Consider the following 13,716-nt stretch of genomic DNA (forward strand, 5'->3'; position numbering starts at 1 on the left):
CTTTAATCTCAAAAATTTAATCGAAAATAACCTTAAACTCAAAAAAGTAAAAAGGAACAAAAAGAATTTAACACTTTCATCTTCTTTAGAAATAAAGCATCATATTCAGTAGTATTTTGATCAGATCCAGAATTTATTTCCTAGATAAACTCAAACATCATTCCTATATCACTATTGTACACCAGATAAATAATTGATATATATTTATTAATTTTAAATAAAAAAAGTATATATTAATCATTCAATACTATATATATACGTATCACTTTATTATTATTTATATTGTACATAACAAGTTTAAATAAAATTTTCTAGTAAAACAGTAGTTATTATTACTGTGTATCATTTTCTTTTAATCAAACCTTGACAACTATTACCACAATCAACACCACTGTAGCCACCATAGCCATAATTCAAAATTTTAGGGTTAATTTCTTAGTTAATTACAAAGGAAAATGTGTATTTTTACCCCTAATGTTTGGTGCCATGAGCATTTTTGCCCTCAAACTATTTTTAGGTTCAATTATACTTTTAAACTATCCAGAATCTGTATTTTGAGCTCCTCTCTTAACTGAGCATTAAACAGTCGTTAAGTCTAGATGACGAGGCAATTTATGGACCCACCCTGTTAAAAAGGGAAAAAGAAAGAAAGAAAGAAAGAAAACATGAGGAGTCAGAAAAGTAGCATAGTAGCATATCAATCAACAAATTTTTTTTGATCATATGATGAGAAATGATAGTGTAAAAAAGAGCAGAGCTTTTGGAGTAGTTGAAGGATCTCAAGGCTGAGTTGACGCTGCTATAGTTACCGGTGGCGCTCCCAGCAAGCTTTCCAAAGTCAAGGTGGAGAGGTGGTCAATTGCACAAGTATTGACAATGATTTTAGAGAAGCAGAAGGCTAGCTGCTCTGAGGGAGGCATACAAGAACATAAAATTCTTGCCACTTGATTTGCATCCCAAGAAAACTAGAGCTATCCTCATGAAGCTTACTAATCACTAGCTATAATTGAAGGCAGAACGTGAGAAGAAGAAAGAGATGTACTTCCTCATGAGAAAGTATGTTATTGTTGAAAGAAGAAATAAAGTGAGTATGGCCTCAGACACTGCATAGGCAGAAAAGCCTGTTCAGGGCAGCTCATCACAGGGCCTGAAGAAAGGGAGCAACCATCCCTGTGATAGGGAAAGGCCGCTCCAACCTTTTCCAGAGAAGAAAGGGACGTTGGACAGAGATACCCAGGCAACCAAATAGAATAGGCTACCATTGTACATGTACATATAAATACCAGCACAATCAATTGTAAAAAGATCAGAATCATATAAACAACCAATTCATCATTTCAATTTTCTACATGGTATCAGAGCAGGTTTAACCTGTACCCATCATCTACCATTTTTTTTCAGCCATGTCTCAAAATGACAAATTAACCAACATAACACTTAAAGGCAATTCCAACTATTTCGAATGGTCGAAATCAGTGTACATTGGCCTCGGTAAGAAAGTCCGGGTTCATCACTGGGACTAAGCAACAGCCAAAGCCAGAAAGGCCAGAGGCCCCAACAGAGGAAGAACTAGACAGAATGGAAGAATGGCAAATGACTGACCATTTGGTCATATCAATGCTTACAAACACCATGGAAACCCAGATTTCCAGACTTTGTATTTTAATGGAGTCATCAAAATCAATATGGGACAAAATGCAGAGCCTATACGGACACCAACACAACTTCGCACACATATTCAGACTCAAGCAAGAGTTATCACAAATCACACAGTGGACCAAAAACTCATCTCAATATGCAATAGAAATACTCACAAGATGGGAAGAGTTGCAGAATTACCTTCCGCCATCAAACGACCCAGAGGAGATATAGAGACGAGCGTAACAAGATCTCGTATATACCTACTTAGGAGGTTTGGACTCAAGCTACGAAGGCTTGAGATCATAGATCCTCCTCGGAGTAGAACTCCCCAAAATCGACGCTGTAATAGTAACAATATAGCGCGAGGAGACTCGAAGAAGCACAATGAACCCTATCCCCGACCCCACAGACAGCCAAGCCTTCAACATCCGTCAAGAACCAGCCCGCGCGAAGGGAGGACCGAGCGCCATCGCACGCTGTGACCACTGCCAAAGGCAGGGTCATTCCCGCGATGGTTGCTGGCACCTCCACCCACATTTGCAGCCATCTCGGGGGTGGGAAGGCCCTGGGGGAGTGAGGAGAGGGGGCAGAGGAGAGAAACGGAGTGGCGGCATAAGAGAAAATAGAGAAGGGTTACACGTCGAGAGTGGGAACGAGAGTATTTTTGATTTAGGGTTAAGGGAGTCTGGTGTATATACCGGGTTAGATAAGCAACACCGACCCGACTCCATGACCCGACCCATCCTCACTGCAACCCGACCCGACTCCATGACCTAACCCGACAGCGAGAAACTTAACCCAACCCGCTTGTCTGCTGCCTCCAATTCTGATCCAACCCGACTTCATGAATCCGACCCTACAGTCTCTTCTCAACTAAACCATCTACTGTCTCAAATCCAGGCTCTGGTTTAAAATCAACAACCAAGTGGATCAGGTTCGGTATCTAAATCATTTAATTCTGTTCCAACAAAATTATCTTACTGCTCTACTGATTGGATTATTGACTCTGGTGCATCTGATCACATATGACATGGGATTTAATGAAATTGTAAAATTTCTCTCCCGAAAAAAAATTTTAGCATGTGACAATCGCTAACGGGCATAAAATTCCAATCTAAGGTAGTGGTAACACTACATTACTCAACCAACATCTAAATAATGTCTTATTTATTCCTGATTTTAAATCTAATCTTTTATCCGTAGGACGGATCACTAATGAGTTCAACTGCAATGTTATTTTTTCACCTTTTTTTGTTATGTTTCAGGATCGCACTACAAGAACGATGATTGGTGAAGGATATTATGACAATGGTCTATACTATCTTAAGAACTCCACCAATCAATGTTTTGTGTCTACAAAAAAGGACGATCAGGGCATGTTAATGCATTTACGTTTTGGACATCCGTCCGACTCTGTCTTAATTACATTAGTCAGTGTGAGACTTGCAAATTTTCCAAACACACTCGTCCCCCTTTTCCTTTCTCATCTCACACTTCTGAAACACGATTTGAATTAATCCACTATGACGTTTGGGGCTCGACCCCTGTTACTTCTTACAATCATTTTAGGTATTTTGTCACCTTCATTGATGACTATACTCGCATGACTTGGGTCTATTTATTAAAAGGCAAAAATGAAGTTTTCTCATGTTTTCAAGAATTCTTCGACTTTGTTAAAACTCAATACACTACTAGTATTAAAATTTTTCGGTCTGACAATGGTACAGAATATATCAATCAACACTTTAAAAACTTCTTTAAAAACTTCTTTAAAAAGGAAGGTATTCTTCATCAGACTACATGCATTAATACCCCTGAACAGAATGGGGTTTCTGAAAGGAAAAATAGGCATCTGCTTAATGTCACCCGGACCCTACTTTTTCAAGATAGCGTTCCCTCTATTTTTTTGTCCGATGCTCTCCTTACTGCTACTTATCTCATTAATCGTCTTCCAACTGTTAAACTCTGCAATCTCAGCCCCTTAGAAATTCTCAAAAGTCAAAAAATTAAGCTAGGGCACATTCGTGTTTTTGGCTGCACTGCCTTTGTTCACATTAAGCGTCTTCACAAATTTGAAAAAAGTTCTGCCAAAACCATCTTTTTAAGTTACTCCATAGGCAAGAAGGGATACAAATGTTATGATCCCCTCACTCACAAAGTCTATGTTTCCAGGGATGTCACTTTTTTAGAACACGAACCATATTACAAATCTCATGATATTCATAGTACTAGACCTCAACACTCTCATGGGCCCTCCGCATTATTTTTGCATAACTTTTCTTTTTCAGATCTCAGCAGTTCCAGTCTGGACCCTCATCCAAAGGGGGAGCCTCCTCCCAACTTAAGGTCAATCCCTTCAGGGGGAGAAACTATTGTCAAAAGCGAGGAAATTGCACCTCCACAAGAAGAGATTGCCTTAAGACGATCCACTCGAATAACTAGACTGTCTGTCAGGTTAAGGGATTACATATCCCATAAGGTATCGTATCCAATTTGTAACTTCATCACTTATGATCACATGTCTCATAATTATCAAGCCTATCTAGGGAATCTTACGGCACATATAGAACCCACCTCATTCTATGAGGCCAACACTAACCCAAAATAGTGTAAGGCCATGGAGGAAGAGCTATCTACCTTAGAAAAAAATAACACTTGGAAAATTGTTCCCTTACCATCGAATAAAAAACCTGTAGGATGTAAACGAGTTTACAAGATAAAATTTAACTGTGACGGATCAATTGAGTGATATAAAGCCAGATTAGTTGCCAAAGGGTTTACTCAAACCTATGGCGTCGATTATCAGGAAACCTTTGCTCTTGTAGCAAAAATGAACACAGTTCATATTTTATTATCTGTTGCCACTAACTCAGGTTGGAGTCTATTTCAAATGGACGTAAAGAATGCCTTCCTCCAAGGAAATTTAGAAAAAGAAGTTTACATGAATCTCCCCCAAGGTCACAAGTCCACTTCAGACTCATCATTGGTATGTAAGCTAAACAAAGCAATTTATGGTCTAAAGCAGTCTCCAAGAGCATGGTATGCCAAGCTAAGCTTTTTCCTCCTTAATATTAATTTCAATAAATGTACTTCAGATTCCTCAATGTTTATTAAACACAGTCACTTATGCACCATTATTATTTTAGTATATGTTGATGATATCATCATAACCGGCAACAATAATGAAGAAATTGAAAAGGTTAAGGAAAAGTTAAAAAGGGAATCCGACATCAAGGATCTTGGCCAGCTCTCATACTTCTTTGGAATAGAAATAGCCAAATCACAAAAAGGTCTATTTCTATCTCAGAGAAAGTATGTGCTCGACCTCTTAAAAGAAACAGGGAAACTAGGAGCTAAGCCTACGTCCACTCCAATGGAAACTAATGTCAACCTCAACTTAGAAGATGGTAATCCATTAGATAACATATGGCATTATCAATGGCTAGTAGGGAAGTTAATTTATCTAACTGTTACTAGACCTGATATCTCCTATGCTGTAAGTATGGTAAACCAATTTATGCATGCTCCCCGTACCAGCCACTTGGATGCTATTGATAGAATCCTTAGATACCTTAAAAGCACTCCAAGTCAAGGTATTTGGATGAAAAATAACCACTCTAACACTATAATTGGTTTCTCTGATGCAGATTGGGCAGGAAGCAGTGATAGGAAATCAACAACGGGTTTTTGCACATTCGTAGGAGGCAACCTAGTAACATGGAAAAGTAAAAAGCAAAGTGTAGTGGCAAGATCAAGTGCAGAGGCAGATTATAGAACTATGGCATCCACGGTAAACGAGCTTACTTGGATCAAACAAGTACTCCTCGACATGAGGATTGATTATAAAGAACCTATGTTGATGTACTGTGATAATCAAGCTGCCCGACATATTGCATCCAATCCAGTATTCCATGAACGTACTAAACACATTGAAGTAGACTGTCACTTCATCAGGGAGAAAGTATAGTCAAGCGAAATTAAAACTCCATTTGTCAGGAGTCATGATCAGTTGGCCGACATATTTACAAAAGCTCTAAATAAACTTAGTCACCAGACCATTCTCAGCAAGATAGGTTTGATCAACCTCTACGAACCCAACTTGAGGGGGAGTGTTGAAAGAAGAAATAAAGTGAGTATGGCCTCAGACACTGCACAGGCAGAAAAGCCTGTGCAGGGCAGCTCATCACAAGCCCTGAAGAAGGGGAGCAACCATCCCTGTGACAGGGAAAGGCCGCTCCAACCTTTCCCAGAGAAGAAAGGGATGTTGGACAGAGATACCAAGACAACCAAGTAGAATAGACTACCGTTGTACATGTATATATAAATACCAGCACAATCAATTGTAAAAAAATCAGAATCATATAAACAACCAATTCATCATTTCAATTTTCTACGGTTATTAAGGTGTAAGGGGTTATCTGCCAAATAGGTTGTTACCATGCCTTGCAATTATAAAACCTTTTTGCTTGACAAGTTTTAACTTGAATTATCTTTTTGTTATGCTTGTGAACTAGAGTTTTCTTTAATTAAATCTTATGCCAGTAATCTTGAAATAGTGTATCTCATTTTACGAGGTGCTAGATTCATACTAGAATGGTATTAGATGTAGAAGATTTTTCAAGAAAAAAAATTTTGTTGTTTGTTTTCCGAGAAAATGCAGAAAAATGTTTAAGAAAACTGTGTACAATTTGTAGATTTTCATTTCTAAAGACAGTTCGAATTTAAGAAAAAATAGATAGATATACAGAAAAAGAAAGCCTAAGCACTCATAGCGTATACTTCATTTTCTTTACATAACTTCTTAAAAAGCCAAACGACAGCACTGCAAAATCTCTCACAGTTCAGATTTAGTAATGCTCTTATTTTCCTTATACTCTAATCTCCCGAGAACCAAACAGAAAATCAGTCTCACATCATGGCTTTCGAAAATGAAATCACCACCTCAACACACAAATAGAGGCAGAAAAGCTTTAGAAAGAAAACGTAACAAAGACCACAAGAAAGAAGATCAAGAAATGAAGATGAAAAGGAGAAGAGAGTTTTGGACAGAGAAAGCAAGAGAGAGAAAGAGAAGGAGTACACACAGAGAAAAGAAATAAAGAAATTACGTTGCCATTGATACATATTTGGATACAATTGTTTATTATTATTATTTTGATGGTGAGAGTGGTTATTGGTGGTGGTAATAAATAGTGAGGGAGATGAGAATTATTAGTTTTTTTTTTTCTTTTTTTGTGTTAATGGACATTGGTAAATAGTTTATTGACACTTTATTTATGGTGGGCCATTTCTTAAGATTTATAAAGACAATTGTCATAGGATTTAAGGGAAGTCTAATAATCAGTTAAGAAGAGGCTTAAAATACAGGTTTTTAATAGTTTAAGGGTATAATTGCGCCTAAAGATAGTTTGAGGGCAAATGCGCTCCTGGCACCATACATTAGGGGCAAAAATGCACCTTTTCCCATTACTAAACTTTTTATTTGGTTTCAATTTTAATACCAATTCTCAATTTGTATCATTTATTTATGCTCTTGATAAAATTATGAGTATAATATCAATTATCAATTATCAAAAACAACTCAAATCTGGAAGATTACAAATTTTTCTGGATCCATCCCCAGAAGTAGCCTCAGTTAATATCCATCCTTCAGCTCCACTGTATATCCACTTCAATGCGGGATATCTGAAGATACAGCAGAGACCAGCAATCACAGAGACAATACACAACCGGAAGCCAACATGGAAAGAACTTCATAAAATTCAACTAGAAATCTGAAGTTCTTCAGTTTGTTATGTTGGTATCTCTGTTCTGAAGGTCCCTCTGTACCTTCAGGAAAAGCAAAGAAGCTCTAGCATTTCTGAAAGCAGCAGTTTTTCAATGTTTATATATATTGGATTATGGTCATTGTAATAATTTAAGTTTGCTTCATTTGGCAATAGGATTATGCATTTTGCATACACTTGTCAAGGTAAATCTGAAGTTTGGCGAAGATCTAGGCATTGTTTTTAAGAGAAACAGGATAAGCCCTGCAAGCTTGATTATAATTTAAAGCAATACATGATCATAAACAATAAGCTACTGAAGCAAAAATTAAGTTTTTAATTCTTTAGCTGGATTAAGTTATCACTACTGGCAACAAAAATGCTGGGTGTATTACATTTCAATCTATACACCCAAATTATCATATGACCAATAAGGTAAAACACTAGAAAAAGATACTGTAAAAAAGCATCAGATATAACTCTTTAACACGTAGATAAATGCTAGGGAAAAGAAAATTCTCAACGAACATCTTATGCTTCTTATCAACCAGCATTTCACTGCTGAGCAGTCAATCTTGTGCACCTGAGATGAAGATAAAGAATTTCACATCTTATGTATTATCTATGCCTTACTGGAATTTGATTCTATAATGAGAATAACTTGGTGCTCTGTGTAAGAACAATTTTCTTAATTAGAATATAAAGATAGCATATTATTATTTATACCTACTGCAAGGTTCTTCAAACCTCTCTCTGTCTGGGTAATCGCGTACCCAGAAATCTGTTTCTGACAGAAGATAGTTGCGCGACAACATCACCGATTTTCATGCGCTCTTGTGGTGATTCAGTAGAACAGGAGAGTCCAATTTCAAATATTGGGGTCAAGCATTCCATAAGTTTGTCTTTCCTCCTGTTCATTAAGTTTCGATGATGATTCGATGTTGCATCTTCACTGAGTTGCATTCCAAGCATATTGGGATCTATAATCTTTATCACTTGTTCAGGCAACGCTCTATTGACAAAATTGTGAAGGCTTAATCCCTCTGTAAACATCTCGTCAGTAGGCCTTTTTCCTGTGAACATCTCCAGCAAGAGGATGCCAAAGCTGAATATGTCACCGGATGTTGATATGTTGCTTCCCAGGCCATACTCTGAAAAACACACATCACAATATAGTCAAGTGGATGTTCATAATTTAAACTCAATGGTGCTATACAGAGTATGTATATATCTAGTTACCTGGAGGACAATAGCCAATAGTTCCTCGAGCTCCAACAGAGCTGGAATGATTTGCAGAAAAGTCGATTTTTCCATCCTGAAGGAACTTGACTAATCCAAAATCGCTTACATGACCGGTCATTTCTCCATCGAGAAGAACATTGCTTGGTTTTAGATCACAATGGACAATTGGTGTTCCAGAATGATAATGAAGATACTCTAGTGCACATGCAACATCAATGGCAATATTCAGTCTCTGAAGAAATTTTAAAGTCTTTGGCACTTCATCTGATCCAAGAGTTGGATGCAACCAATCGTCTAGGCTTCCATTATCCATGAATTCATAAACCAAAGCTTTGAAATCATTACCGCGATAATCAACTCCTGCACAAGCAGTAAGTACTTTGACAAGGTTTCGATGTCTGGTCTTCCTTAAGATCTCGCATTCAACTAGAAAACTCTTTGAAGCTCCTCGACGCAGAAGGTTAAGCACTTTCACTGCAATTACAAGTCCATCTTGATCAAGAATCCCTTTGTATACAGACCCGAAGCCACCCGAACCAATCAAATTATCCGAAGAAAAACCATTTGTAGCTTTAAGGAGACTTTGATAAGACAACCTCAACAGTTCTTTCTCAAAAGAGCTTGATGTGGCATCTCCTTTGCTTTTCCTTGACCGCCAAAGAAATAAACATGCAAGCACTAGCCCTGCACCTATAATTACTGAAACTACAGAGACTATTATTTTCAACTTTACAGAAAGTCTCCTTTTCTGTTGCTGAGAGGTGCATACAGGCAGGCCAAGCGCACGTATGCCACCACATAGATTCGTATTTCCTTCTAGGGATATTGCACTTGCATTCTTGAAAATGCCTTCTATTGGTACCATACCTGCTAAATCGTTATAAGACATGTCCAACCGCACTTCTGAACTAAAGCCCGTCAAAGACATTGGAATCTTGCCTGACAAATTGTTGTGAGAAAGATTCAGTTTTCGAATGCCTCTCAATGAACTTAAAGACGAAGGAATAGATCCATGAAACAAGTTGTGACTCATATCTAATCGTTCGAGACTTGCACAACTGCCAAGACCACTGGGGATCTCTCCTGATAATATGTTGTGGTCAAGGGCCAGCGAACCTAAATGTTTCAAGTTTCCCACTTCATTGGGAAGGGAACCATAGAACTGATTGTGAGATAAATCGAGATCTTTTGATAAAGATGGCATTCCAAAGATTTTCTGAGGTATGGAACCAGTAAGATTGTTATTGGAAAGATCTAATGTTACCAAAGTTGTGCAATTCGCAAGACTAGAAGGGATCACTCCTTGAAGATGATTATATGATAGAAGAATTTCTGCCAAACTTGTCAAGTTTCCAAGGGAGGATGGAATACTACCCGAGAAATTATTTTTCTCCAAATAAATTCCTTGTAAATTCTTAAGTTTTCCGATGCTGGAAGGAATTGTACCTGAGAGTTTGTTATTTGAAGCATCGAAGACATTCAAGTTAACAAGAACCTCTATTCCAGCTGGGATGTTTCCATATATTTTATTGCTATCTATGAAAATCGTCTCGAGCTTCTGTGAAAGATTGGCAACGTGTTGATCCAGCTTCCCTCCAAAGTCATTCATGCTCATGTCTAATATTCGTAAAGCGGTAGCATTGGTCAAATCAGAAAGAAACTTCAAGTCCTCAGCTCTTCCACTTCCTCAATGATTATTACCAATGGTTAAAGTTAAAATTTTGTTTAACTTTCCAAGAGATGGAACTCTTCCTGTAAGATAATTTGCGGATAGTTCAAGATTTACTAGATTTGAGGCATTGGAAATTGAGGTTGGAATGGATCCAGTGAATTGATTTTGCCCAATGGAGAGCATCTGGAGGTGCGGAAGAGAGATGCTTAGGCTCATTGGAAGAGTGCCTTGAATGTAATTGCCTCCCGCTTGTATTTGCTTAATGGAAGACAGATTGAAGATTGAAGACGGGATTGTTCCCGAAAATCGATTCTGAGACAAATACAAAAGCTTTATATTCATCAGTCGGCCTAAGGATTCAGGCAGAGCCCCATGCAACTTGTTATAATCTGCGTAGAGTGTATTAAGACGTGATAGATTCCCGAGAGATGGAGGGATAATACCAATCAAATTGTTCCTTCCAATAAAGAATTCTTTAAGCTTCATCAAGGAGGTAAGCTGAGAGGGGATTTTCCCTACCATTTTGTTCCCATCTAAATATAAATATACAAGATTAGAACAAGCAGATATGTTGGGAGGAATTTCGCCGCCAATAGAATTATTGAAAAGAGATAAGGTTTGTAGTCTGCGCAAAAGGCCAATCTGAGGAGGGATTTCATTACTGAAGCTATTATTTTCTAGATACAACTCTCTTAAAAAGCTTAAGTTACCAAGGAATGGTGATAAGGAACCTGAAAGTTTGAGGGATTCTAGGTCTAACACAGTCACCCTCTGGTGTCTCTGGCCACAAGTGACGCCATACCACTGGCAGAAATGAAAAGAGCTATTCCATGAACTCATGACCCCAAGTGGATCATCGGTTATGTTGTCTTTGAACTCCTGCAGTGCAATTCGATCGGTCTGATTATTGGCGTTGCGAATGGCAAAGGTTGCAGGCAATATGGTGAAGGGTAAGAGATGAAGAACAGCAAGAAGAAGGCTGCAAAAGGATGGCAAAGATAGTGATAAACAACTCCTGCAAGAAAGTCCCATGTATGCAGTTTGAGAGTTTATTTGAAGGCGGATAAGATTTATATGGTCTGGTGACTAACAAATGGCCATTGATTTATCTGAATTTGAGTTTGACGAGGATGTAGTAGAAGCTAGCTAGCTTGGTAATCCAGTTCCTCCAATGAAATTATATAATCTATATAATATTTAATATACATTTGTTTTAATTTTAATTTCCATTAAATCTGTGACTCTTGATTCTTTAATTTGATGAGATGGAAAATCAGGCTGGAATTTTAGAAGATGGAATTGAACTTTTTCTTAGAAGAAAAATAAAAAAGGTAGTTCAGGGCTTTGCAGGGCTTATTGACCTTTCATAATTATGCTTGCCAGTATTGTCATGATCTTACATTTGGTCATGTCCAGAGTCAATGGCGGATGAACGGGGGCAAAAGACCATGGAATCCTAGTCTCTAAAAATTGGTGTGGTTCCACTTTCTTTAAATTTCTAACATGATGTCCAAAATTTAATGCTTACAAATTTGTTTAAATTGAGTTGACTCATTTGAAACTTCATACAAAGATTATGAAAACGCAAAGAAAATGTCAATCTAGTTAAGATGTTTGGGTGCTTTCACTAATTTCCAACTTTCAATTTTCACTTAGAAAAGTGTTGCTCCATTTGGCAAGTAACTGGAATTTAAAAGGAAAAATTACACATGAAATCCTTTTGAAAAAAGGAAAGGCTAGATTAATGTTTTTGGCCAAATTTTGTTTTCTTTTATAGAATCCTAGAAAATTAACTTTGTATTATTTGCTATATTTATTTCAGAAGCAGGAAATCAGTGAAATTCTAATTTTATTGAGATCATCTTTCCAGGTTGTAACTGGTGGCATGACCTTAATTACGTTTGGTCATCTCCAAAGTCATATTGACGTATGGAAGGAGCTAAGGGGCTAGCTGTCATTCACATATATATTTGGTGAAGAGCTGACGATTCAATTAAATGATATAATATGTAATTAATTGAATTTATATTTGAAATATATAAGTTCGAATTATTAACGAATAGATCTATTTACAATGCAAAACAAAAATTAAATTTATAATAGATTGATCTATTTAATCTATAAGTGACTTCATATAGTAAGATTTGAATTTTATAGCCATCACTTAAAATGTAACTTTTTAGTAAATAAATTAAATGTAGATGTATTTAGAGAGAAATTCTAAAACTAAAATTAATAGAAAGGTTATTAATATTTATACTAAATAAGTATAATAGAGCATATATATGTGGTTTACTCTGCGGGCTAGTGGTTAGAATGATTACATGATCAAGAAAAAACCTGTGTATGGGTTACTTTTCATTCATATTGGTCGTTGGAATTGTATGTATTAAGACGTTAAGACTACGCTTATTACATCCTTGGAATATTTTTGAAAGTCAATTCTATGAAATTGATTGTTACCTACATTTTGAATATGTGGTACATGCTAACCAATTCAGACCTAAATTCGAAGGTTAATTTCCAGCGTATTCTGTGGATTTCCTTTTTCAGCTCAAGGCCTTTTTTCTTGTTATTTTTGGCTTATTTTCTATTCCACATTGAAAGCTAAGAAAAGGAAGAAGTGGTCCAAAGTCTATAAATAGTGGGCCTTTTCTCTTTTTTAAGTGTCAAGAAAAATAATGGGTCTTATATTTCTATGGGTTAAATTGTATTTCTCTTCTTAGTAATATTTTCTTGTAATTCTATTGAATTAAAGAAATATTATTTTGGTAGTGCCTGAGGAAGTAAGCATAATTTTGGCTGAATCTTGTTAAAATTTTGGTGTTTCTTTTCTTATTGTACCTAAAATTAGTTGTAATTTTTCGTATAATTTATTCGATTGTAGTGGAAACTAACTCGATTTCCACAACAATTGGTATCAGAGCTAGGTTGCTGAGTATGCTCTGTAGCTGCAATTATTCTTCCATATTAGAAAAGAATATGGGTCCTTCCACATTGTATTTGAAAGCTATTAAATATAGATCGAAGCATAAATAGTTGATGGTGAAAGTACCTTTATACCAACCATAATAGTAGCACCAAATTTGTCAATTTCAGTGAGAAATACAGTAGCGAATTTCAGAATTGTGATGGAGATATTTACTAGTACCGGTCATTTCGGTATATGGCAAGGTGAAGTTCTAGATGTCTTATTCCAATAAGGTTTAGATGTTGCCATTAAAGATGAGAAACCATACTGTATGGAGGAGGAGTGGAAAATAATTAATCGATTGACATGTGGTACGATTCGATCATACTTGTCCAAAGGGCAGAAATATGCATTCTGTAAAGAAACTTTTGCTAGTAAATTGTGGAAATCACTGGAGAAAAAATTTCTGAAAAAGAGCAGTCAAA

General features: G+C 36.7%; 1 protein-coding gene across 2 annotated transcripts; it reads right to left on the minus strand.

Annotated features, from left to right (window-relative positions):
* Nucleotides 1-7,646: 7,646 nt before the first annotated feature.
* LOC8288666 (probable LRR receptor-like serine/threonine-protein kinase At3g47570) lies at nucleotides 7,647-11,356 on the minus strand. 2 transcript variants are annotated; one of them, XM_015725167.3, is made up of 3 exons: nucleotides 8,646-11,356; nucleotides 8,133-8,557; nucleotides 7,647-7,989 (listed from the first exon to the last, which is right to left on the minus strand). In XM_015725167.3, exons 1-2 carry the CDS (start codon nucleotides 10,261-10,263, stop codon nucleotides 8,148-8,150), a joined length of 2,028 nt encoding a protein of 675 aa, XP_015580653.3. In that variant the 5' UTR covers nucleotides 10,264-11,356; the 3' UTR covers nucleotides 7,647-7,989; nucleotides 8,133-8,147. The 2 variants fall into 2 exon arrangements, with proteins under 2 accessions (XP_015580653.3, XP_048231382.1); XM_048375425.1 differs by having other exon boundaries at nucleotides 7,647-8,557.
* Nucleotides 11,357-13,716: the final 2,360 nt, after the last annotated feature.

The sequence above is a fragment of the Ricinus communis genome, chromosome 6 (genome assembly GCF_019578655.1).
Source record: "Ricinus communis isolate WT05 ecotype wild-type chromosome 6, ASM1957865v1, whole genome shotgun sequence".
NCBI lineage: Eukaryota > Viridiplantae > Streptophyta > Magnoliopsida > Malpighiales > Euphorbiaceae > Ricinus > Ricinus communis.